The 25,324-nt window shown below is 40.5% G+C and overlaps 1 protein-coding gene across 4 annotated transcripts in view; it reads right to left on the reverse strand.

The window, feature by feature from the left end:
• ADGRB3 (adhesion G protein-coupled receptor B3) overlaps window positions 1-25,324 on the reverse strand; it is an 891,397-nt gene that overhangs the window by 431,855 nt on the left and 434,218 nt on the right. For all 4 annotated transcript variants that reach the window (XM_042253849.2, XM_060419932.1, XM_042253850.2 and 1 more), the window contains 2 exons: window positions 17,744-17,812; window positions 12,535-12,643 (listed from right to left, as the gene is read on the reverse strand). In XM_042253849.2, the coding sequence (XP_042109783.1) occupies window positions 12,535-12,643; window positions 17,744-17,812 (178 nt within the window). The remainder of the gene's footprint in view (window positions 1-12,534; window positions 12,644-17,743; window positions 17,813-25,324) is intronic.

A 25,324-nucleotide genomic window follows, 5' to 3' on the forward strand; every position in this document is an offset into this window, starting at 1 on the left:
AAAAGAATATAGTTCTACTGTTAATTTGAAACACAATCACATGATAAGAATTTTCTGTGTTAAGGTCCCCAGTTATGAGAGTATTACTACTAGAAAATAATATTCTTTTATTTGGAGAGAAAAAAAGTGCCTTGCAAAGACCTTTCCAACTCAGATAATAAACTTATTTATTTTTCATGTTCCAAAAAACTTTTTAAAATTACAAAGTACTTGAAGTAAGATGGACTAACAAGTTTATGGCTGGACTTAGTTGATTCATAAGTGTTCTTTCATTCTTGAGGTCCAGTGACTTTATAAACAGAAGAGAAAAATACAAAAATGGTAGGAAAGGTAGAATTTATTTAATATGTTAACTGGCAACTCAGTCTGACAGCTTTAAAAGTCATCTTAAGGAACAGCTTCATTCTAGATTTTGACCAGATTTTGAGAGGTTGTAATGATGACAGAATGCTGATGGCTTCAATGGGTAAAGCTGCTTAAACTGTAAGAGCAAGTATTTGTGTCGGCCTCAGGAAGCAAGAGTACGTGAAAAAGAAACAGCATGGCAGCGAAACAACCTCTGTTATATATCTGAAATTTGCTAAGAGATTGGATCCTAAAAGTTCTAGTCTCACACACACACACACAAATTGCAACTGTGGTCATGAATGTTAACTGAAATGATTACCTTAATCATTCCATAAGAAATACACATATCAAATCATTATGTTGTATACCTCCAACTGATACAATGTTATATGTCAACTACATCTTAATGAAAACAATTTAGGAAAAAATAAATCAAACAACTTATTTTGGATCCTAAACTGTAGAGACATTTACATGGTCATTGAAGTAAGTTTTAGATGTTTGGTTATAGTACAGATTTGGAAATCAACTTGTCTTATTTTTGTTGTTGGGTTCTTGGAGACACAATGGAGACATTTCCTTGACTGTCTCTGTCACACCCTATTTCTAACTGTCAGGACACTTGGTCAGATCAACCATTGAAATACCTCCAGCATCTGACTTCTGGCCTTATTTCCACTGGCATCAGGTCCAAAGCACAGAGCTCTCTTGCCTGGCCTATTACAATAATTACCCTCCCATCTCTGCATGTCCATTCATAACCTCGACTGTCTCCATAAGTCAGAAGGGTCCTTTCAGGACAGGCATCAATCTGGTCTGGTTCTTCGGCTCAGATTCTTTGATGGTTTTGCATCTAGTTCAGACTTACGGTCAAAAGCCCTCCAGGGTCTGGTCCTCAGCCCCTTTCTGACTCCAGCTCCTCCACGGCCCCTCTGTCAGCCACCCACCCCCCCCCATCACTGGCCTCCTTCAGGCTCCTAAGATGTCGAGCACAAGGACACATCAGGGCGTCTGTACTTATTCCTTTTGCTGGAAATGTTCTGTCACCACAGGCCACCGCGCCTCACACACTCAGGGCATCTCTTCAATTAGCTCTTCTCCACCGTCCACCCCCTCCCCTCTCCCCTTTCTGACCCCTCCTGATGGATTCCTTTACTTGTCTTCATATCACTTAGTATCACTGGGCATGTTAGGCGGTGCTTGATTGACCTCTGTCTCTGCTATAAAACACAGGTTCCACAGAACAACAGCTTCATCTGGTCTGTTCACTGAGAAATCCCCAGAACCTAGAACAGAACCTGACACTCTCTTAATGCCAATTAAATCTACGAGTTATTACCAGACTAGTATACTGAGACTAGAGAGCATCTGAAGGGGTTTCAGTTGGGTTGAAAGGAGAGCATGAAATCCCCAGGAGCACTAGGTCTTTCCTGCCACTAGAAGCATCAGGCGTGACCTTTTCTCAGCAGCCTCCCCAGACACTCACCCCCAACCATTTGTAATAATTGGATCATAGAAAATGCAATAAGGTAATTCCTATTAAATGAAAAATTTTGTTCAAAGAACTCAATGCTGCATATCATTCCAAACCACAGTTTTAAAAACAATGTTTGAACTATCTATTTTCTCAAGGAAACTGGTGTGTTAGCATCATTAAAACAAACAAACAAACAAAAAAAAGGCAAGTATTTTTAGTTTGTTCTTTCTGACCTAAAGAAACACATACCACATGCTTCACATGTCTAGCAAGAAAAAGTGTAGTGAGCCAGGCAGATGAGGTAGAATCTGACGCTTTCAGACTCAAGTCTAGCTGACTTAACCAACATCAGGTGCTACAGATAAACAACCAAAAAGATGTTAAATTATGTATTTTTCAGGCTTGGTGTCAACTGACTGCAGGCACCTGTTTTTTCAAAAAAAGAAAGCGAAACAAGTGATGGAGATGTACAAACAACAAATGGAAACAGTGACAGGAAAATAAACCTAGAAAGAGAAGCCACTTTATTCTTATAATTACATCATCAGATTGAAGGTGGGTTTCTCAATGGAAGAACAAGATATTCTACTAAAGAAATGATTAAACTTATCTGTGAGTGTAAGAAGTAACATAGATGTGATGTTGATGAGACAGCATTGTGGGGAGAAAAGAGGTGCCAAAATTGTATTATGCCATCCTTGAGATTGAATTTGGATTCGATTCCAGAATATATCAAGTGTGAATGCTCATTATGAAAAGCCCAGTGTCTCGTATTTCTAAACCAAGAATAGACAGCAATATCTAGCTTGGCAAAGAAAAGTGTCTTAACGTTAATGTTTTAAAGGCATTGGCCTTATTGGATTAAAAAGGGAAAATGGAAACTATACTTTTCAGAATATTCTCTTAGGGTGTATATAGGAGTGACTTCTGAAATTCCTTAATAAAGCTAATAATTATAACATATATTTTGAGACTTTTTAGCCTAATAATATTCCTTTTTTATTTGATATTGCCAACTTTGAATAGTTTTGAAAGAATAGCTGTGAGACAGCGGTAAGTAACATTGATCTGTGCAAAGTAAATCCTTAGAGATAACTGTATCAGAATGTTAAAGGTGAATCCATTTCCAAGCTAAAGAGCTTGGAAATATAGTTCTTGTTCATTGGGTATGCACTTTTCCTACAAAACTGTTATGTTACACCATCAGCTATCATGCAAGATGTTTCTTAATTCTACTGTTCTGAACTTTATTAGCAATTCATATTAACTACAGTATTCATTTTGACATGGTCTCTGTCTCCTGTTAATTACATGACATTGATTTTCTATTGTCTTTTTCTGGAACATTTTATACTGACTATCTCTGACTATTCTTATTCTGACACCAGTAACCATTCTTTGTTTTTTTTTTATTTTCCCTGTCGACACTGATTTCTGTTCAATAACTTAGATGATTTCCTTTCAGTATAATGTGTAAATCTTATCTGAACATAAAGTATATTTCTTAACCTGGTTTATTACTATACCTACTTTTCCAGGTGACAATATATTCTAGAGATCTCTCCATACTCATACATAGAGATACTTTTTATTTGGATATAATTGAAATATAACATTAGTTTCAAGTGCACAACATAATGATTCAATATTTTTATATTTAGTGAAATGATGACCACAATAAGCATAGTTAACATCCATCACCACACATAGTCAGTAGTACTCTTTCTGGAGAATCCCATGGACAAAGGAGCCTGGAGGCCTACTCTCTATAGGGTTGCAAAGAGTCGGACACGGCTGAAGCAACTCAGCACACACGTGCACATACAGGTATCATCTTCCTTCTTACCCTCTTCTTCCTGTTCTGAGAATTGAAAAAGCTTCTTTGGCCTCAACTATCACTCCTCAACATTCAGAAAACTAAGATCATGGCATCTGGTCCCATCACTTCATGGGATATAGACGCAGAAACAGTGGAAACAGTGTCAGACTTTATTTCTGGGGGCTCCAAAATCACTGCAGATGGTGACTGCAGCCATGAAATTAAAAGATGCTTACTCCTTGGAAGAAAAGTTATGACCAACCTAGACAGCATATTCAAAAGCAGAGACATTGCTTTGCCAACATGGTTTTCCCAGTGGTCATGTATGGATGTGAGAGTTGGACTGTGAAGAAGGCTGAGCACCGAAGAATTGATGATTTTGAAGTGTGGTGTTGGAGAAGACTCTTGAGAGTCCCTTGGACTGCAAGGAGATCCTACCAGTCCATTCTGAAGGAGATCAGCCCTGTATGTTCTTTGGAAGGAATGATGCTAAAGCTGAAACTCCATTACTTTGGCCACCTCATGGGAAGAGTTGACTCATTGGAAAAGACTCTGATGCTGGGAGGGATTGGGTGCACAAGGAAAAGGGGAAAACAGAGGATGAGATGGCATCACCGACTCGATGGACGTTGAGTCTGAGTGAACTCCAGGAGATGGTGATGGACAGGGAGGCCTGGTGTGCTGCGATTCATGGGGTCGCAGAGTCAGACATGACTGAGCAACTGATCTGATCTGATCTGATCACTTCTCTGCAGTTGACTACCAAGCGTATATAACTGTTGCTTCTCTACCAAAGCCTAAGACTGTTAAGTAGAAAGTTGGGCATGAGCAAGGAGGGGTAGCCTCGCAGATTCAAGCTGATCTTTAAACCCCATCTCAGACAGGTCCCAGTGCAGTCCAAGAGAGCTCACAGATACACTACAAAATAACCAGATTCTGTTCCAACTCAGGTACAGGTGCCCTAGGCATACAATCTAACCACAGGGCCTTCTCCAACTCCAGGACATGTGCTGCTGTGTTCTCCAGTGACCTTAGACAGCCAGGAGCCAATTAAGCATTCATAAATATTCTATATATACATATATCTTATATGACAGACTGAATTATGGGAAAAGCATGCACAATAGAGCCTGTTGTTATGTAGGTTGTAACTGTCAATCCAAATGGTCAGTCCACACCTGCCTAGATGAATATGTAAAAGCCCTCTCTTGAAAACCCCCATACCTCATCCTTCTCAAGCCAGTGCCTCTCTTGGCTTGGCCCGCCTCTCCCTTGAGGTGTTCTTTCTTTTCTTTCCTTAATAAACTTGTTTTTGCCACATGTAAGACCTCAGATTCTTTGCGTCCTTACCAAGAGCCAAGATCCACAAAGGAGGATCCTCTTTGACCTTCCTAAAACTGGTAACAAGACTAAATTTTATTTTTCACTGGAGAGGTACCTTTGCATTTAAACACTAATATGTAAAAGACATTCTCAAATATTTGTCGAATGAATAGGATTCCAGTTCCTTCCTTCTTTACGACACTTCATTCAGTTATGGAATGCCATTGTTTCTACCTTCAGAGACTCAAACCAGTGACCACGTTTTGGGTTCTATTCTAATTATCTCCTGCATGGAGATATTATAAAAATATTATTTAAAAGGATATTATAAAAAACCTTCTAGTCTTCAAGTCATTCTCAATTTCAACAAATTCTATTGCTGCTGTAACTGTTGTCTCTCCGGGGCACAACTCTTGCATCTGGCCGAGCCTCAGGAGCTCCCTATTCTCTTCAGAACCAGAAACTGTCTTACACCAGGCCTCAGCAGGCTTCTCCAACTTAGTCTCATTTCCTTGACTTCCGTAAATGGGCATCTTTATCAAAATAGACCACTTAGCCTCTAAACACTATCTCAACTTTGAGAACTCTATTCTGTTTTCACTAGAAGAACATTCTGGAATGTCACCACCTCCTTGCCATTCACTGTCCCTCAGATTGCTACTCTGTCAACAATCTAGCCATCCTTCACGGTATACTCTAAATGAGTCTTTCTTTAAGAAAATTTTCCAATTCTTGGCGAGGAATAGCATCTCTAGGAATGAATCACTGTAACGTTTGGTTTACAAGACACCACATACCAATGTATACTTGGTATTTTATTCATCTATGAAATCCTTTTAGGGGCACAACTAGACTGCAATATCCTTGTAAGATCATTCATACATTTTAATGATGTGGATCACTGAGGAAAGGCTTTGCTTAAGAGATAAATTCTTTTCATTTTTAATTGAACACAGTCAGTAGACTGCAACATGCCTCACATCACTGATCATTGAATTCAGTTTCGTGAACACAATTCAGGTTTTATGTCCAAAATTAAAACAAGTAACTTCTAAAGAATAGGGTATTCTTACCAATAAATAAGGCAAACACAAGATGTTCCTTGAAGTGATTATGGAAATGACTAAAAATATAACAGGAAACTATAAAGCAGTCTGCAGTGACTTGCATGCAGAAAGTGAAGAGGAACTAAAGAGCCTCTTGATGAAAGTGAAAGAGGAGAGAGAAAAAGTTGACTTAAAGCTCAACATTCAGAAAACGAAGATCATGGCATCTGGTCCCCTCACTTCATGGGAAATAGATGGGGAAACAGTGGAAACAGTGTCAGACTTTATTTTGGGGGGCTCCAAAATCACTGCAGATGGTGACTGTAGCCATGAAATTAAAAGACGCTTACTCCTTAGAAGGAAAGTTATGACCAACCTAGATAGCATATTCACGATCTGATGCTTTTGAAGAATTGATGCTTTAGAACTGTGGTGTTAGAGAATACTCTTGAGAGTCCCTTGGACTGCAAGGAGATCCAACCAGTCCATTCTGAAGATCAGTCCTGGGTGTTCATTGGAAGGAATGATGCTAAAGCTGGAACTCCAGTACTTTGGCCACCTCACGCGAAGAGTTGACTCACTGGAAAAGACTCTGATGCTGGGAGGGATTGGGGGCAGAAGGAGAAGGGGACGACAGAGGATGAGATGGTTGGATGGCATCACCAACCTGATGGACATGGATTTGGGTGGACCCGGGTGTTGGTTTTGGACAGGGAAACCTGGCATGCTGCAAATTCATGGGGTCGCAAAGAGTTGGACCCGACTGAGCAGCTGAACTGAACTGAACTGAACTGAGAGCAGCTGGAACGCACGCACTTGCCCTCTCACTCTGGTCACGTGAGACTGCACACGCCCTGTTCTGTCTGGGACTGCAAACAATGTCACATCTCCTGCTCAGTGACTGGCTTTATGCTACTGGCTCCAAGAATTCTAAATAGTTCTGAGTCATGAGTTTGACTTTCATCCCCAAATTCTATTTTCTACTATAATAAATATGCAAATGCTGAAAGAATGGACAGTTTCAAGAGAGAATGGTTAACAAGGCACAGGGGACCTGAGGCTGAAGTATGAGAAGAGGTTTGATTTGACCATAGGGAGATTCCAGAAGGTTTTTCTGAGAGGCATTTCAGGAAAGTGATGAAACATGGGGCGGAAAGGAAGAAAGGAGAAAATGTTTGAAGAGAAAGGGTAAAAAGTCAGTTTAAACTCCTCAAGTCATATTTTTCTTGAACAAAAATAACTTTAATGCAAATAATAGTAAGATATAGCCACACTGAGGTAACTGATAATAAGAATATTTAAAAAAATATTTAAAAATTCAGATTTTTACTCAAAAAAATCAATAACTTACCTATTCAGTATATTTAGAACATATACAGTATATTTAGAATATAACAGTTTAATAAACTGAGGCATACTAAAATTTAAGTCTCTCTGTAGACATCAATGTTTCATATTCATTGATTTATTCAGTAATTACATAAGCTATTTAATAGTGTTTACTAATTGCTCACTAAATTTTATTCATTACAACTTATCATTTGTCTACTTTAATGTCATACTCACACATGACATACAAAAATATTCAATTACCTTATAAATTCATTGGCTTAACATCTTTGTTCATAGAATATTTTTCCCGTCTTATGTTAATAAACTTCTTCTTGAGGTCACAAGTCTTTTGAGAAAGTGATCAGGGCAAGGGACCAGTTCCCTCCCACAGTAAACATGCTACATTTATACGAAAAAGTTCACAGATTTTTAGCATGTAAGAGCATTTCAGTTATCAAACATTGATACAGGTAGGGACACTTTTCAGATAAAAGGAGCTTCAAAAGTTTTCATGTGAATTATTTCAGAAGAAAGTCTAAATCTTTCTAAGACATGTCAGTCATTTTCCTGCCATCTTAATCGATTACAGGAACTTTTATCCTGATAAACAGTGCTGCTCCCACAGGCAGTATCGGCTCCACCCTGCTAATTTCTTTCAGAGCTTCTTTTTTATCATCTCAGCTACTCCATTTGCTATGTATGTGATCCTAACAGCACCATCTCTGCTCCTAAACCCTTCTACCTAAACCGGGAACCAGGAAAAACAGAAATACTGAACCTATATTTAAAGTTGAAATAAACTAAGCTATCAGCAAGGTTCTGAGACTCTTAATCATATGGTCTTTGTTTTATATGTGGTTATTTAACTCTTTTTTTGAGCTTATCTCTATTCCCAGAAAAGTGAGGAGGCTGTGCATACTGGCTTTATTTAAAAAAAAAAAAATTGTAATCTCTGAAAACATGATGATCTTTTTTTTTTAAATTTTTTTTTTTTATGATGATCTTTTAAAGTTCTTTGTGGCGTCTTACTCTAACACACTAAACAAGAATAGCCAGAAGGAATAAGCAAACTTTATTAATTACTACTTTATTTTTCACTAACATGCTGTGTGTGTGTTTCGAGGCCTGCTGGCATGTGTGTTTAAGTTTCATGTTGAATAATTAATATTTGGACTTAGGATATAAAATGAACGCTAACTCACACATTTCACAATTTGTCACTGCAAATTATTCTCTCTGGTGTCCTTGTTGTAAAACATTGGACATACCTGACTAGACAGTATGGTCATGTTTTATTTATATAGTAGTATCAAATATGATAACATGAAGAATATGAATAGTAAGTAATTATTATTGGTATCCTCCAACTTGATATAACTGGGTTGTGATGGCTAATTTTATGTGTCAACTTGACTGGGCTAAGGGATGCCCAGGTGGCTGGTCAAACAACATTTCTGGGCGTGTCTGTAAGTGTATTTCTGAAACAGACTAGTATTTGAATCAGCAGACTAAGTATAGATCTCCCTTACCAGTGCAGGTGGGCATCATACCATCCACGGAGGGCCTGAATAGAACAAAAATGCAGAGGAAGGGAGAATGTGCTTTCTGTTTAAGCGGGGACATTCATCATCTCCTACCCTTAGACTCCAGCACTCCTGATTCCCAGGTCTCTAAATTCAAACTGGGACTTACACCGTTGGCTTTCTTGGCTCTGAAGCCTTCCGGTTTGGACTAGAACAACACCGTCATCTTTCCTGGCTTCCGGCTTGCTCAGAACTTCTCAGCCTCTGAAACTTCATGAACCAGTCTCCCAAAATAAATCGATTTCCATGTACCTACATATATTCTACTGATTCTGTTTCTCTGGAGAATTCTCACTAATCTATGGATATTCTTTGGAAAAATCTTAAATATTATTGAGGATAACCTTCTTCTGGTCATCAAACAACAGTAAGTCAGTTCCTGTGCTAGTATTTGGAACAATAACAATGAATAAAATCTCTTCTGGCTAGTGTGATAATTGGGGGATATTTACGCACAGGACATAACCTTTTCTTATATGGACAGTCAGTGCTGTAAAAGTGAGCAGAAGGCCAGACAACCACACTGTCCTTACACAAGGCTGAAGGCAATATAGGACGATATTGGTTTTATTTGCAACATTAAACTGCTTTGAGTTACCATGCTTAATATACTTCTTTAATAATGATAAAGGAAGTAGGTGAATCTAGGTAAAGCTTAATTTTAATACAAAAAATACACAAAGTTTTCAAAAATCTATTTTGGGAAGTCAAAAGAAACGTAAAGAGGAATAAACATCTGCAACTGATGGCTATTTTTGGAATTTTTGTTGTAAATAATACAAGTAACACAGGGAATTTGACATGCTGCTATTCAAACAGCCTAGTTACTAGACTCTAAGACTGGCTCTATTTTTTAAAGTTTTCTTCCAAACACATTTTGAATCAGTGCCATGTTTTGATCTGATAATACTTTTAGTCAGTAATGCATTTTAGAATTAGATGTTAACATTTACAAAAATCAAGAAAACAATAGCTCTTTGCTTTTACCCTTTATTTTTTTTTCTTTGTAAATTAGTTTGCAAATTGTCCAATTTTGCATAGCACACTTCCTGGTTCCTTCCTCCCCTCAAAAGTCACCGTCCTTTAGATGAGTGGTTCCATCTTGAGTGATCGGCAACCCCAAATCTCTGGAGGGTTTTCCTTTCATGTGCCCCCAATTCACAGACCAACATGTCACCCTCTTTTCCCAAAGACATTACCTTTCCTCTCTTTGCCCAGACACTTTTGAATGGATATTTAATTTGAATTTTCTCTCATTTCTGAATTCATCTTACTGAAAAGATACTATTTTCAGACTCTTTTTTTTTTTTCTCATTGCTCATAGCAAAGACTGCTCCCTTCATCCTTGAACCAGCACAAGATGCTAGACATGCACTCTGGGGAGAAGTCTGGGGTCTCCACCACCTCCAGAAAGTGGACTAAGACATAAGTCTAACTCATAAGACATAAGTCTAAGCCTGGGTTCGATTCCAGGGTGGGGAAGATCCCCTGGAGGAGGAAATGCCAACCCACTCCAGTGTTCTTGCCTGGAAAATTCCATGGACAGAGGAACCTGGCGGGCTACAGTCCAAGATATCACAAGAGTCAGGCGAGACTGAGCAACTAACACTTTGAGTCTCTTTCTAACTCATAAGACCCTGAGCTGCATAAAGATGGCCTAAGGGCAGGGAACCCTCTCCAGACCTTTGAGTACTCCACTATACACGTTATTCTCAACTGAAGAATACTGCCGGTAGTCAACCATCCATACCTGTTACAAGTTGAGGCTACCCTGCTGGAAGATATCTCAGAGTCAAATGAGTCCCTGTAGTTCTAAAGGACCTTCAAGTATAGAATGAACCACCATGCCATAACCATAAGGAAGTTATGTTCTATATCAGTTGAACGCCCCTAGTTGATCCCTCTACTAAGTTAGGTCTCTTTCTGATCTGCAAACTAAAACTTACAAAGCTTGTGAATACGAATGTGAGCTAAGATATCTGGATTTAAGCACATCATCACCTACAGTCAGGGGTCTTTATGTGAAGACTGCAAAAACATGACAAGTGAAAGAAAACGAGAGTCCCAGTAACGTCATGAGAGGAAGCTTTAAAGAAACAAAACTGTAAACAGTGCTGCGATGAACACTTGGGTACACGTGTCTCTTTCAACTCTGATCTCCTTGGTGTATATGCCCAGCAGTGGGATTGCTGGGTCTTATGGCAGTTCTATTTCCAGTTTGTTTGTTTTTCTTTTTCCAGTTTTTTAAGGAACCTTTAAGCCAAGACAGGGAAGCAACCTAGATGTCCATCAGCAGACAAATGGATAAGAAAGCTGTGGTACTTATACACCATGGAATATTACTCAGCCATTAAAAAGAATCCACTTGAATCAGTTCTAATGAGGTGGATGAAACTGGAGCCTATTATACAGCGTGAAGTAAGCCAGAAAGAAAAACACCAATACAATATACCAACACATGTATATGGAATTTAGAAAGATGGTAACAATAACCCTATATGTGAGACAGCAAAAGAGACACAGATATATACAAGAGTCTTTTGGATTCTGTGGAAGAAGGCGAGGGTAGGATGATCTGGGAGAATAGCATTGAAACATGTAAATTATCTTATGTGAAACAGATTTCCAGTCCAGGTTTGATGCATGAGACAGGGTGCCCGGGGCTGGTGCACTGGGATGACCCAGAGGGATGGGATGGGGAGGAAGGTGGGAGGGGGGCCCAGGATGGGGAACACATGTACACTCATGGCTGATTCATGTGAATGTATGGCAAAATCCACTACAATACTGTAAAGTAATTAGTCTCCAATTAAAAAAAAAAAGAAACAGAACTATAAACCTGTATTCACTCAACACATACTATTTAGGAAGAATATTTCTTTGCTCTTGCATTTTCTCTTTTAACCACAAGAGAAATGTGCCATTCAGTTAACATAACTGCTGAAGGCAGCAGCAGCAAACGGACCTGTGGTTTTGCTTCTCTGTGTAATGTCTCCTTATGGGAGACAGTGTTCTAGGTGGCTAAAGGAGGAAAGATGCTTCAATTTTACCTATGCTAACATTACGGATCTACTACAGAGCGATCTGAGAGACACATGGTGTCCAAGGACTCACTCAAGAAAACTTCAGCAGCAGCAGCATTATGACAACGACCCCTAAAGGTCTCTCAAATGTCATCCCACCCCCATGGAGATTGAGGACTCCCATGGGACACCCAGCAAGAAAGTGGCTCCTCATCTTTGAGAACAGTGTTCAGAAGCCCACAAAGGTTTATTCTTTATATAATCACACAGCATATACTATATATTTTCAACGTGAGATTGGACAGTAATAAATGCTTGGTATATTTCTGTGCAGATAAATACAAGTAGGCCTATGTAAATGTATACATACACACATATGCGTGCAAGTGTGTGTGTGTATGTGTGTATAACACATATGTTGCTTGGCCCATAGAAAAATCAGACACGAAGTATCCATAATACATTATCCACATTACTCAAAGATAAAGCAATGGGTATGACACTTAGAAATATATGGCTCAGATACCTGCAGTGATTTTTTTTAAATTTCAGTAAGATTTTGGGAAAACATCCTATTTCTTACCTACATTTCCAGTCATTAAGTATGAATTCTGAAAGTCCATCATCCCCATTCCAACAATGTGTATAAAATCTTCAATCACCTGCATTAACTCTATCGAGCCTGGATAAATCTACAAAAATAAACAAAGGTTAGATGGAATAAAAAAATCTACATAATAGAAAACATAACTCGAGTTAAAAAATGACACATGAAATCATAAATCAGCTCTGATCTATTTGAACACGTTTCTACAACTAGCAAAGCTGTAAGTTTTGTTACTTCTTAAATTTATGTTTATTGATTTTATTTATTAATTTTTAAACCATCTAATAGTTGTATTTCTTGAACTAGTAGTTGAGAATGATAGCAAACATCACACAACAAGAACTCTGGAGATGATATGATACCATGATTGAAGAAACCTAAAATATTGTACACTTAGAAGTAGCATGTCTTCACTTTTGATGGGCTCCTTTCCTCACTTAATTACAACATAGAACAACCACAAACATAGAACAACCTCAAATAAGAAATTTGAGGGCATTTTACATTTTCTTCTTCTTTTTTTTTTAACTTAGGATCTACATGATGAATCCTGAGAGAAACAAACCAATTATCAATACCATCATAAATATTTACATACTGTGAAGTTCACTGCAAAATAACTATCTTGGGAGAGCCACATTTCTAATAATTATAATAGCCACTGTATCAATAATAATGTTGGCAATACTTGCAAGATCGTAACAGCTCTAGTGTAGGTATCTTACACGTACATACACAAGATACCCAACACCAGACACTTCACAACCCTGGAAACAGATGTGTGTTTGCTAACAGATGACCTGATTCTGGCAATAGCTCATAACGAGTGGAATGTGAGGTCCATTTAAAAAGACACATGAATTTTAGCATGTGTAACCCATCATGCTGAAGAATTCAGCCCACATTATATAACTATATTAAAGCAGAAAGTCTTTTGAAGTTAGGTTCATTTCTTTTAGTCATTCAGCTTCACTGCAGCTTCTAGCCATAAAAAAGTCAAGTGGATTAGACAGTCTTAGTGGCTTCCTATTTGCAAAAGCTTCTGCAGAAGGACACTCTGATTAGCAGAAAGACATGTTGGGCAGGGTGGCCAGTAGAACGGTATGTATATTTTCAGGAGCTGTGGCTGCACCAATCCAAAAATCAGACACTTCAAATGCATTATAGACTTATATATAGCTGAGGACATGAACAATGGCATAGATGTATGGCATAGAGAGCTGTAATTTTTTTTAATTATGGGAAGATTTGGGGAGAAATGCTATTTCATTCCTACAGTTACAGTCATAAACTATGAATTCTGACAGTTCATCATTCCCATTCCAAAAATGTACAGGACATTTCCATCAGCTCCAAACTTCCTCCTGCTACTGCATTTTTTCTTCTGTTTTTGTGTAGGTGTATGTGTCTGTGAGTATGTGTAGTATGTGTAAACACACATTAAATAGAAAAGGCTTAATTCTCCCTGTTGAAAATAGAGAAGAGACTCCCTCTGTAATTAACCCCTTGCTCCTCTCCCTTTTCTTAGGAGCATTTACTTTAGAAAATGTTGTTGTTCAGTTGTGTCTGACACTTTGCAACACCATGGACTGCAGCACACCAAGCTTCCCTGTCCTTCACTATTTCCCGGGGCTTGATCAAATTCATGTCCATTGAATCATGATGCTATCCAACCATCTCATCCTCTGTTGCCCTCTTCTTTTGCCTTCAGTCTTTCCCAGCATCAGGATCTTTTCCAGTGAGTCAGCTCTTTACCTCAGATGGCCAAAAGCATTGGAGTACGAGAAAATGAATAACTGTTAGATCCTTTCTATGTCTTCTTTGCCGCTAAGTCACTTCAGTCGTGTCCGACTCTATGCGACCCTATAGATGGCAGCCCACCAAGCTCTGTCGTCCCTGGGATTCTCCAGGCAAGAACACTGGAATGGGTTGCGATCTCCTTCTCCAATGCATGAAAGTGAAGTCACTCAGTCGTGTCCGAATCTTAGCGACCCCATGGACTGCAGCCCACCAGGCTCCTATGTCCATGAGATTTTCCAGGCAAGAGTACTGGAGTGGGGTGCCATTGCCTTCTCCTGTCTTCTTTGAAATGTATGTAAACATTTTTGAAAGCTAAATAGCTTCTTCCCAACTTAAAGAGCCAGGGATGTCTCTCAGTGGAAAGTGGTCATCAGGGAAGGCAGGGCTCTATCTTGCATTGCTTTTGGGGGGTGGGAAGGAAGGATCCTAATTCAGAGTTGCAAAACTGTCTGCAGGCATTAAGATACAAGAGCTTATTTTTTCTTTAGATAAAGCCAATTAAATAACAAGATGGTCATCCCAATTATCAAGTGAATTTAGGATGAACTGCCTGTGACAAATGGTGTTAAGCTACTGCTAAGTCACTTCAGTCATGTCTGACTCTGTGCGACCCCATAGACGGCAGCCCACCAGGCTCCCCCCGTCCCTGGGATTCTCCAGGCAAGAACACTGGAGAGGGTTGCCATTTCCTTTTCCAATGCAGGAAAGTGAAAAGTGAAAGTGAAGTCGCTCAGTTGTGTCCGACTCCCCGCGACCCCATGGACTGCAGCCTACCAGGCTCCTCCATCCATGGAATTTTCCAGGCAAGAGTACTGGAAAGTCCACTTAAGTAAGAACTAGTAGTTACTGTTTATCTTGAGGACAGAGTGTAATGACTTGCATCCGGTTTGGCTGTTTGAAAGGGTGAAGTTACTCTGTATCTTTTAGTGAATTGCCAGTGATGCATACCACATTCTGGCTTAATGCTTGTTCAATAATAAAACTTTCTTTGTCATCTACCTTTGGGGAGAGGTTTTTCTAGGGTGGCAGCAGATTTTGTTTGTAGCAGATTTTGTTTTGTTTATATTTTCCAAACAGATTTCAAATATCATAGAACAAGGGCAGATATATATATTTTTTTTTCTTTTTTTTTTTTTTTTTCCTGTAAAGGGTCAGAGAATGGCTCTGTGGGTCATGGAGTGTCTGTTGTTCCAACACCCAGCTGTGTCCTTGCTGTACCAGAGCAGCCACAGATCCTGTGACTATGCTCCCAAACTATTTACAAAATAGGTGTCAGGCTGGATTTGGACCAATGGTCACAGTTTGCACACTCCTGTAGAGACACACGAGCTTTCAGTACAACAAAGAAATGCCAATCACAATATCATGATTGAAAATGACCCGTCCATTCCAACTACTATCTTGATCTATAAAACAGTGCTATGTAAAATGCAGCCTTTTTCCCCCTACTTTAGTATCCTGAGGTTTGGGGCTTCCCTGGTGGCTCAGGTAATAAAGAATCCACCTGCATGAAGGAGATGTAGGTTCGATCCCTTGGCTGTGAAGATCCCCTGGAGAAGGGAATGGCAAGCCACTCCAATATTCTTGTCTGGAGAATTCCATATACAGAGGAGCCTTGCAGGTTACAGTGCAAAGAGTTGGACATGACTGAGTGACTAACATATATACCGTGGTTTTTAGTAGGATGCTTTAGCTAAACATAATGGTCCTTCATAACTGGGGCTGATGTCCCATAAAAAAATTCTGAAATGACAGTTTATTGTCCAAAAGTGTGAATTCTTGATGGCAAAACCCTTCTGACTTCAATATTTACCATTTTATGCAGCTAGTTTTCTAAGTGCACCCAGAGCTATGTTTTATTGAGCTATTCCTCTAAAATAGATAAACAATTCTCTTTGTAGATTTTAAACAGCTCTTATTTTCAAAGAGTTCACCCTTAGTGTCAAAAACCTGCAGAGTCTTTTATTACGTGGGTGCATTTATGACAACACTGCTACAAAATAGTTGATTTATTTCAAATAGTTGTTTCAAAGAAGTATTAAAGATAATCACTACTGAAAATATATTTAAAAGATAAGAATATAGCTAACTCAAAATCACAAGTAAATAGGGAGATTATGAATTTAGGATTTTCCATTGACAAAAGGTTCTGCCACTGTTTGTTGATTGTTCAAGTTGGGATCTCATCGTAAATAATACCATCTGATGAATTGCAGTCTTCTTTTAAATAGGGTAGTATTCATTTGATCTAAATATATCCATAGTGAATAGTCACCAGAATTCTGATGCACTCAGCCTTTGCAGTGTATTCTACCGAGAGACACCATTTTCTCACAGTGAGTGAAGGAGGCTCGCCTCTAGAAGGAAGCCAAGGGCAAGTATATAATTCAACTTAGTAGGAAAAGATAGATTTAGGGCCTTAGACTAAGCAGTGATTTTTTTTTTTTTTCTTGCTACAGCCAGAAGCACAGCACGTGTACCTGATAACGAGGTAGACCATGCTGGACTATTTTTAGAGTTCCTATGATGGTAGAAATAGTGAGCTTTACTGCTGAAGGCCCAGAGCATGATTACAAAAGGAAAAGCAGAGAGAAGAGCCCCCCTGAACCTCAGTAAATACTCTCAGTTTCAATACTGCATTGCTGTCTTGGATTTTTTAACAAGGGTCAAGTATCAACAGAAAACTTAAAGACATTTAACATTCAGTTAAGTTAAATTTCCACAGGGTTTTTAAAAATATGCTTATTCTCCCTTCGTTAACTTCTAACTCACTTTTTCTGTGTTTAAGAAAAAATATTATTAACCATGCGTCAGTCAGTATGACACAAATGGCATTTTTAAAATAATAACTAAACTGATAAGGCTATTTGCTGCAGTTACAATGCTTAGCAGAAACAGAAAAAAGCAGAATACATTTTTTTAAATAAGAATTCATTTTTACAACTCTTGGTGTTGAATCGAAACACACATCTCTATCCGTAATTCAGATTACACATAACATTGCAGTAAATACAAATGATTTAACTAGTTAGTTAAACTAAACCCCACAGTTGAGTTTGCAATGTCTCCTTTTAGATTTGTTGTTTTCCTATCGTCTGTAGACAGGAGAGAAAATGATGGCTGGGCTGCACAGTCATTATCTGTTAATATCTCAAAGTTAGATATTAAATCTACACTATTTTTTCACATTTTAAATATCATTAATTCCATAGATTGTTATGATAAAGGAGGTTACTTGTTTTTTCTAAATTTAGTATGAAACAACCTAGAATGACTTAAAATTTTCATTTTATGCTCTTGGAATAGCAAGCCATTCCTTTTTTCACAGATTAAGAAGCTTGATTTAGCCACTTTCACTTGAAGTTCTGAAATAACCTGGTCTTACCTGCTGTGCATCTTCCCATTTTTCCTTGTTGTCTTCATCGAGAAGGTTGCTAACTATTTGAAAGAAGTTCTGTAAATTAAATTAGAAAAGAGATTTAATGTTACATGAGGGAGTATACTTGCTGACAACATCTATTTGGACTGATAATGCGCCGAAGGTCTAAACACTTGGCCATATTGCTTGATGACACCAACATACTATCCTGGAAGATCTCTGAGGATTCCCTCAAGATCCTGGGATTTCCAGTGACCTTCCTACATATCTATCCACCTCAGAAGACATCAGAATACGTACAACAGTTCTTTTCTCTCAGTTATTTGTCCCTGATTCTGCTGTCTCATGCCATCATATGATTATTCCTTACAAAGAAGCCCTCTTTGCGAGCACCTGTAAGACAGCTCCATGTTTGTCTGATTCAAGTGGCCCACTTCCCTGGGACCCACGTTCGCCTCTCACACAGCTGTGTTGAAGGGCAAGACAGTGAAGGCACAGCTGATGAGTGAAGCCTTCCTCAGTGGACCCTGGCGCTGCCCTTTTTTCTGGCTATATTAACAGTTACAACCACATATCATAAAGATGGCATGCAACTTTTCAAGTTCCTGGTATAGAAAGCACTCAGTAAATCTTGGTTCTTTCCAAATCCTTGCTTTTGATTCCCCTGTCCCTTGCAGCAAGTCAGAACCAAGGAAGGAATGGTCATGTGGTCCTGAGGATGTTCCAAATCCTTGCCCTCCCCCATGTCCCTGATGACCCGCTGGAAACCCACTGATGGCATCGTGTCCTGGGAGTGCTCACCACTAGTTTCAGAGTCCCCTTGCCAGGCAGGCAGGCACCTTGCAGGGTTCACTTTCTGTGTCACACAGCCACGTGGGCGGTGTTAGTGCCTGGCGCCTACACGAGGGGTGGTTACCAAGGATGGACCTCCCCTTCCTCTCATCCTCTCCCTGTCCTCAAAATAAGAGGCCAGGAGAAGAAAGCCAGGGTGCCAGTGACAGGGGTCACAGGAGGCCCAGGAAGTGTACAGTGAACCTGCGATGTCTGTGTAAAGCAACACGGATGGTGGTCCGTGCTGCTTCGGAGCCCATCTTTTCCAACTAGTCTGTCTGGAGTTAGCAGGATCGCTGCCTCACTGATCCACTCAATACATTCGCTTGGGAGAGGTCTCCCTTTGCGGGCTGTGGGGTGAGAGCCAGAACTTTTTCACCTCCTTAGCCCTCCTCCCTCTCCAGCTGGCTTTTCAAAACAGGCCTTTATTCAAATTCTAAATAAATTCACCTGGGTGTTTTTAGAAGGAAAACAAAGCTGCTCCATTTCCTCCTGTGTCTGAATCTGTTAGTATCTATATTTAATTGCCCTATTTGTGCTATTTATTTTAATGGTTCCTGGCAATCACATGGTTGAAACATGTTTTGAGTCACAGCCTCAATAAAAGTTACAGAATATTTTATGCAACTCTTGGGGGGAGAAAAAAAAAGGCAAGTCTGTGTGAGACCAGTTTTCTAATTCATTTAACCTTTTTGTACTACCAGCCATTTTTTCCACTTAAAATGTTCTGGTTGGAGTGATAACATTTTAAGAGCTCTGTCCACTGAGTTGTAACTCTACATAGGAGCAGAAAGAATTAACCTTCAGAGTTCTCAGATTGCCTGTGAACTCAGCAGGGGACGTGATGCTGATGAGACAAAAGTTGCAGATTGTATCTCTGTTCACACCAGTGAGCAGAGCTGAGGTCCATGACCGTGGTTGTGTCTGAGCCCCTGCCAGCTCTCACACAAAATTCACCCCGCTTCTAACGAGGGTGCCACACGAATGGGAAGCAATTTGTGCAAATGCATCTCCATTTCTGGGAAAGCATTTCACAGAACGTGTTTTATTAACAGAGAGGGTCAGTGACTCTGTGCTGTATGCCAAGGCCAGTGCGAGCACACGTGATTCCTTGATCAAAATGATAAATTCAGAGTTAGGTTTTTCAAAATCACCAGAGAGCATAATGTAAAAAACACAAATTTTTAAAATATACGTTCAAGCAAGCTGAGAGTCTATGAAAGGCTGTTGGACCACTCTCCAAAGCCAGTAAACAGTACTGGACTCTATCGGCGAGGGGAAATAGCACAGACTAAAGCTCTCCTTCCATCTTCCTGTGGCTTAGATTTGGAAACGGCCAGTTGTGGGGACATGCCGGTCACTGGAATTTTCACTTTCATGCATTGGAGGAGGAAATGGCAACCCACTCCAGTGTTCTTGCCTGGAGAATCCCAGGAACGGAGGAGCCTGGTGGGCTGCCGTCTATGGGGTCGCACAGAGTCGGACACAACTGAAGCGACTTAGCAGTAGCAGCAGCAGCAGCATGTCACAGGGGCTAAGTCAGGACATCCCAGGTGAGGGGGTGAGTAGGCATTTATGGGGATACTGAACTTTTCCGGTTTCTTAGTGTATCTTCCTCACATGCAATGCCTTTTCCACAGCAGGTGGTTAGTAGGAAATAACAGAGTTACAAAGTCAGTATACCTGCATTTCTGCAAGACTCAAGCATCATTCCTTTAAGTTGACCCTGCTCTAATCTGTCTCACAGACACTGGGGAAGATGTATATGTATAGAATCTGGAAAACTGGGGAGAGACAGACATAGAGAATGGATATGTGAATGCAGGAAAGGAAAGGGGGGATGAGTTGAGAGTGGTGTTGACATATATACACTACCAGGTGTAAAATGTTAAACAGCAAGTGGGAACCTGTTGTCTAATACAGGGATCAAGTCTGTGCTCTCTGATGGCCTAGATGGGTGGGAAAGGGAAGTGAAGGGCGGTCCATAAAGGAGGGGATATATGTACACATACAGAGGATGCTAATAGCTCAGTTGGTAAAGAATCTGCCTGCCATGCAGGAGACCCAAGTTCGATCCCTGGGTTGGGAAGATCTCCTGGAGAAAGGAGTGGCAACCCACTCCAGCATCCTTGCCTGGAAAATCTCATGGACAGAGGAGCCTGGTGGGCTACGGTCCATGGGGTCGCAAAGAGTTGGGCATGACTGAGCAACTAACACTTACTTACGGCTGACTCATGCTGTTGTATGGCAGAAACCAACGCAACATTATAAACCAAGTATACCTCAATTTAAAAAAAATATAAAGGAAAAATGTATTTCAATAGATCAATTCACCTTGACCTCTGCTCAAAGACCAGTGTGAGAGAACAAGGCAAAACCAAACAGAACAGAATTCCTAAGAGGGGACTCATAACATTTAGGTCACTGGATTGAATTTTTGAGAAAAATATAAAGAAGCTGCCACAGCAGCAGATATGCTCCTTGTAGTTTTTTTTAAGAGTGCTGCTAACTGTGGTCAGATCGCTCTTTTGATGAATTATGGATCAAGTCCCTTAGCCCCGGAAGTTCGTCTGACAGTGGGTTTCTGTTTGGTTTTGATCAAGCTCTGATCTCTATGACTTACACCAATTTGAAAATTGAGAGTCCTTGGCAGAGTCTGAGTTTGGAGCTTGAACTAGCTGACCTAGTTTAAAATTCCCCTATTACTTATTACTTGTGTGGTTATGGTCTTGTGTGGCCCACCACCGCTTGCCTTCTCTGTAAGGCAGGGATGCCAACAGCTGCTGGGGAGAGCACTTGCAAAGCTCAGAGCTCATTCTCCACACAGTTATTGGACACAAGCTAAGTACTCGATATAAGGAAGCTTTATGATTTTATCCCCTTGGTGCTTTCTTTTTTATGACTGGCTGCGTGATTTGTATTTACAGCCACATTATGGCCGTGATTCGTTCAGCAGAAAACTCTCCTTCCTGCCCTCCCCTGGGAGGGGTTTCAGAGTTGTGATGGTGAGACACCCACCGCATGCCAGGCCCTGTGTGGGCACCGAGTTCAGGAGGCAGGACTCTGCTTGTCCTGGGCAGGAAGTATTCTGAAAATCAGCACAAGGAATGCACGTCACAAAGAGAAGCGCTGATGTCCCTGACACATTCAAAGTGCAAGTCCTAGATTTAGCCACATGAGACTAAAAGGACACTCGCTTTTATAGAAAGCAGTAACTAACTAATTCTTTGCTCTTGCCTGTCTGGCTTCCACTTGACAAATTTCTTAGGGACTATCTATGATTTTCTACAAACATACTGAAGCACATCTCAGCACATGGCTTTAGCTGAATTCCTTAGAGAAGGAGAGCTGTAGATGAGGCTCCTGATCTGAATATCTGAGCCATGGGAAGCATGTTCTCCTCCCTTCAACCCAGCAGCAAATGCCTGAGCACTGAGCCACAGAGATGGGCCTGAAGGAGTAAGAGTTAGTTAGCAGAATGGAACACTTTCATGGATTGTGGTGATCCAACTAGAAATATAAGGGGATTGTAAGAAAAGCTTCAAAGACAAGCAGGGATGCAGGGACACTCCACTAGGATTGAGATAAACACCTCAGGACAGTCGTCTATCCTCAGTCCAGACAGCAACTGCAGGTCTAGTGTGATCCAGCCCCTTCCTGCCTCTTCACCCTCTCTTGAGCTATCCTGCCCCCAACTCTCTCTACTCAGGCTCAGTGGAATACTCAGCACATCCCAAACATGATTCTACCCAGCCTCTGGACCCATACAATGTGGCTCCCTTTCTTCAACCATTTTGCTGTCTGTTTGTTTACTCAAAGAGCCGTTTTTTTGTTTCCTTTTTTTTCCCTTGCCCTCCACACATATTTTACATGCCATTTCCTCAAAAAGGCTTTCAGATCACCACCACCCCCTAAAGCACATGAGGTCTGCATAGGCTCTTTATTCATTTTTTTCTGATTCAGTTCACTTCAGTTCAGTTCGGTCCCTCAGTCGTGTCCAACTCTTTGCGACTCCATGAATCACAGCATGCCAGGCCTCCCCGTCCATCACCATCTCCCGGAGTTCACTCAGACTCATGTCCATCGAGTCCATGATGCCATCCAGCCATCTCATCCTCGGTCATCCCCTTCTCCTCCTGCCCCCAATCCCTCCCAGCATCAGAGTCTTTTCCAATGAGTCAAATCTTCGCATGAGGTAGCCAAAGTACTGGAGCTTCAGCGGTAGCATCATTCCTTCCAAAGAAATCCCCGGGTTGATCTCCTTCAGAATGGACTAGTTGGATCTCCTTGCAGTCCAAGGGACTCTCAAGAGTCTTCTCCAACACCACAGTTCAATAGTATCAATTCTTCGGCGCTCAGCCTTCTTCTCAGTCCAACTCTCACATCCATACATGACCACAGGAAAAACCACAGCCTTGACTAGACCATTTTATCTTTCACTTACCAATACTGTCATCCTTCATGACTGGCAAAAAATTCATGGAAGAAGGAAACAGCCAGTCCATGGAAGTAATCACCTACAAGAATGTGACGTGAAGGAAGGGGTCCTATCTAGTTGAAGGGCCCTTGTTCTCTATTCTGTGAGCTGGTGTTCCCCAAAACCTGGAGAATCAGTATGACAGTCTCTGACTCTCTCTGTCTCTGCACCCAGGCATGAGCACTCCAGCAAAACCACCAGGAGCTCACCCAGCAACAGGTAAGAGTTCCTTCACTCTAATGTCAGGCAGGCAGCAAGCAGTTGTAAGCACCACATACAGGGCAGCAAACATGATGAGCTGCAATTGTATTGTGTAGCTTTTTTGTGTGATATATCACAATTCTTAATTATGCATTTATGTGATGATCAGCCCATCATTTAGTTCAGATTATTTCTATTTTGCTCACTCTCATGCCCCCAGCATACAGCACAAGGCCTAGGAAAATATAAATACTCAACTATTTCAAATTGACTGGCTTCATTCCTACTGTGTAGAAGACCCTGGGATGAGCACTGGGAGAATAAAGATCGTGGATAAACGGTCCCCTCCCCAATGTGCTGCCTCCTTTTAAATTCAACACCATCCTCTGATCTATACCCAGAGCTCTTGTATGTCCAGGGAAGGAGATAAGAGTGCTTAGTTTTACAAGTAAGGAAGCTGGTTTTCCTGATTCAATATAGGATCAAACTCTTCCCATTTCAATGGCATTTAAACATTTATTTTTCTTGGAATATAGTTGCTTTAAAATGTTGTATTAGTTTCCGCTGTACAATAGAGTGAATCACCCACACATATACATATATACCCCCTTCCTTGTATTCCCTTCCAATGTAAGGTACAACAGAGTGTTGACTAGAGCTCCTTATGCTATACAGTCTGTTCTCATTAGTTTATTTTATCCATAATATCAATACTATATACATGTCCATCCCAATCTCCCAATTCCTCCCACCTCCCACTTGGTATCTGTAAGTTTGTTTTCTACAGCTATGTCTCTATTTCTCCTTTGCAAATGAGATCATCTATACCATTTTTCTAGACTCCACATATGTGCATTAATTTAAAAAAAAACATTTACATACTACTATTTATATAAGGTGGGCTTCTCTTGTGGCTCAGATGGTGAAGAATCTGCCTGCAATGTAGGAGACCCAGGTTCAATCCCTGGATAACCAACAAGGCCCTACTGTATAGCAGAGGGAACTCTAGTCAATATCCTGTAATAACCTACAAGGGAAAAGAATCTGAAAAAAATGAATAAGTTTATATGCATAACTGAATCACTTTTCTGTACACCTGAAACTAACACAACATTGTAAATCAACTATACAAATTCTTTGAAAATGTCATTTTTAAGTCTCAAGGCCATCATGAGCACAGACACCCACTTTTGGGTGCCAAAATCATTGCAGATGGTGACTGCAGCCATGAAATTAAAAGATGTTTAAGAAAAGTTATGACCAACCTAGACAGCATATTGAAAAGCAGAGACATTACTTCACCAACAAAGGTCCATCTAGTCAAATCTATGGTTTTTCCAGTAGTCATGTATGGATGTGAGAGTTGGACTATGAAGAAAGCTGAGTGCTGAAGCATTGATGCTTTTGGACTGTGGTGTTGGAGAAGACTCTTGAGAGTCCCTTGGACTACAAGGAGATCCAACAAGTCCATCCTAAAGGAAATCAGTCCTGAATATTCATTGCAAGGACTGATGCTGAAGCTGAAACTCCAATACTTTGGCCACCTGACACGAAGAGCTGACTCATCTGAAAAGACCCATATGCTGGGAAAGATTGAAGGCAGGACGAGAAGGGGACGACAGAGGATGAGATGGTTGTATGGCATCGCCGACTCAATGGGCATGAGTTTGAGTAAACTCTGGGAGTTGGTTATGGACAGGGAGGCCTGGCATACTGCAGTTCATGGGGTCGCAAAGAGTCAGACATGACTGAGCGACTGAACTGAACTGAGGGCCATGGCGAATACAGAAGAGGATGTGTGGCCTTGATTCTTTCCTGGGAAGGAGCCACCCCTCTCACACACAGCTTGTTCTTTGTCCAATACTGTAGGCCTCGCCCATACACTACATCATTGCCCATCCCTAGTGGAGTGAGAGCTGCTTTGTTTAGCAGCTGAAGGGCATCAGGAGAGAGAGAAAAATCCACTGAAGGTAGCAAAGCCAGGGGCTTTGGGGAGTAAGAAGGCTGGAGAGAGTTCACAGCCCAAGGGAGAGACTGTGAGGGTGGGAGGGGACAGTGGACGTGGGATGGGTGTGTGG

Source organism: Ovis aries, chromosome 9 (genome assembly GCF_016772045.2).
Source record: "Ovis aries strain OAR_USU_Benz2616 breed Rambouillet chromosome 9, ARS-UI_Ramb_v3.0, whole genome shotgun sequence".
NCBI classification, from domain to species: Eukaryota; Metazoa; Chordata; class Mammalia; order Artiodactyla; family Bovidae; genus Ovis; species Ovis aries.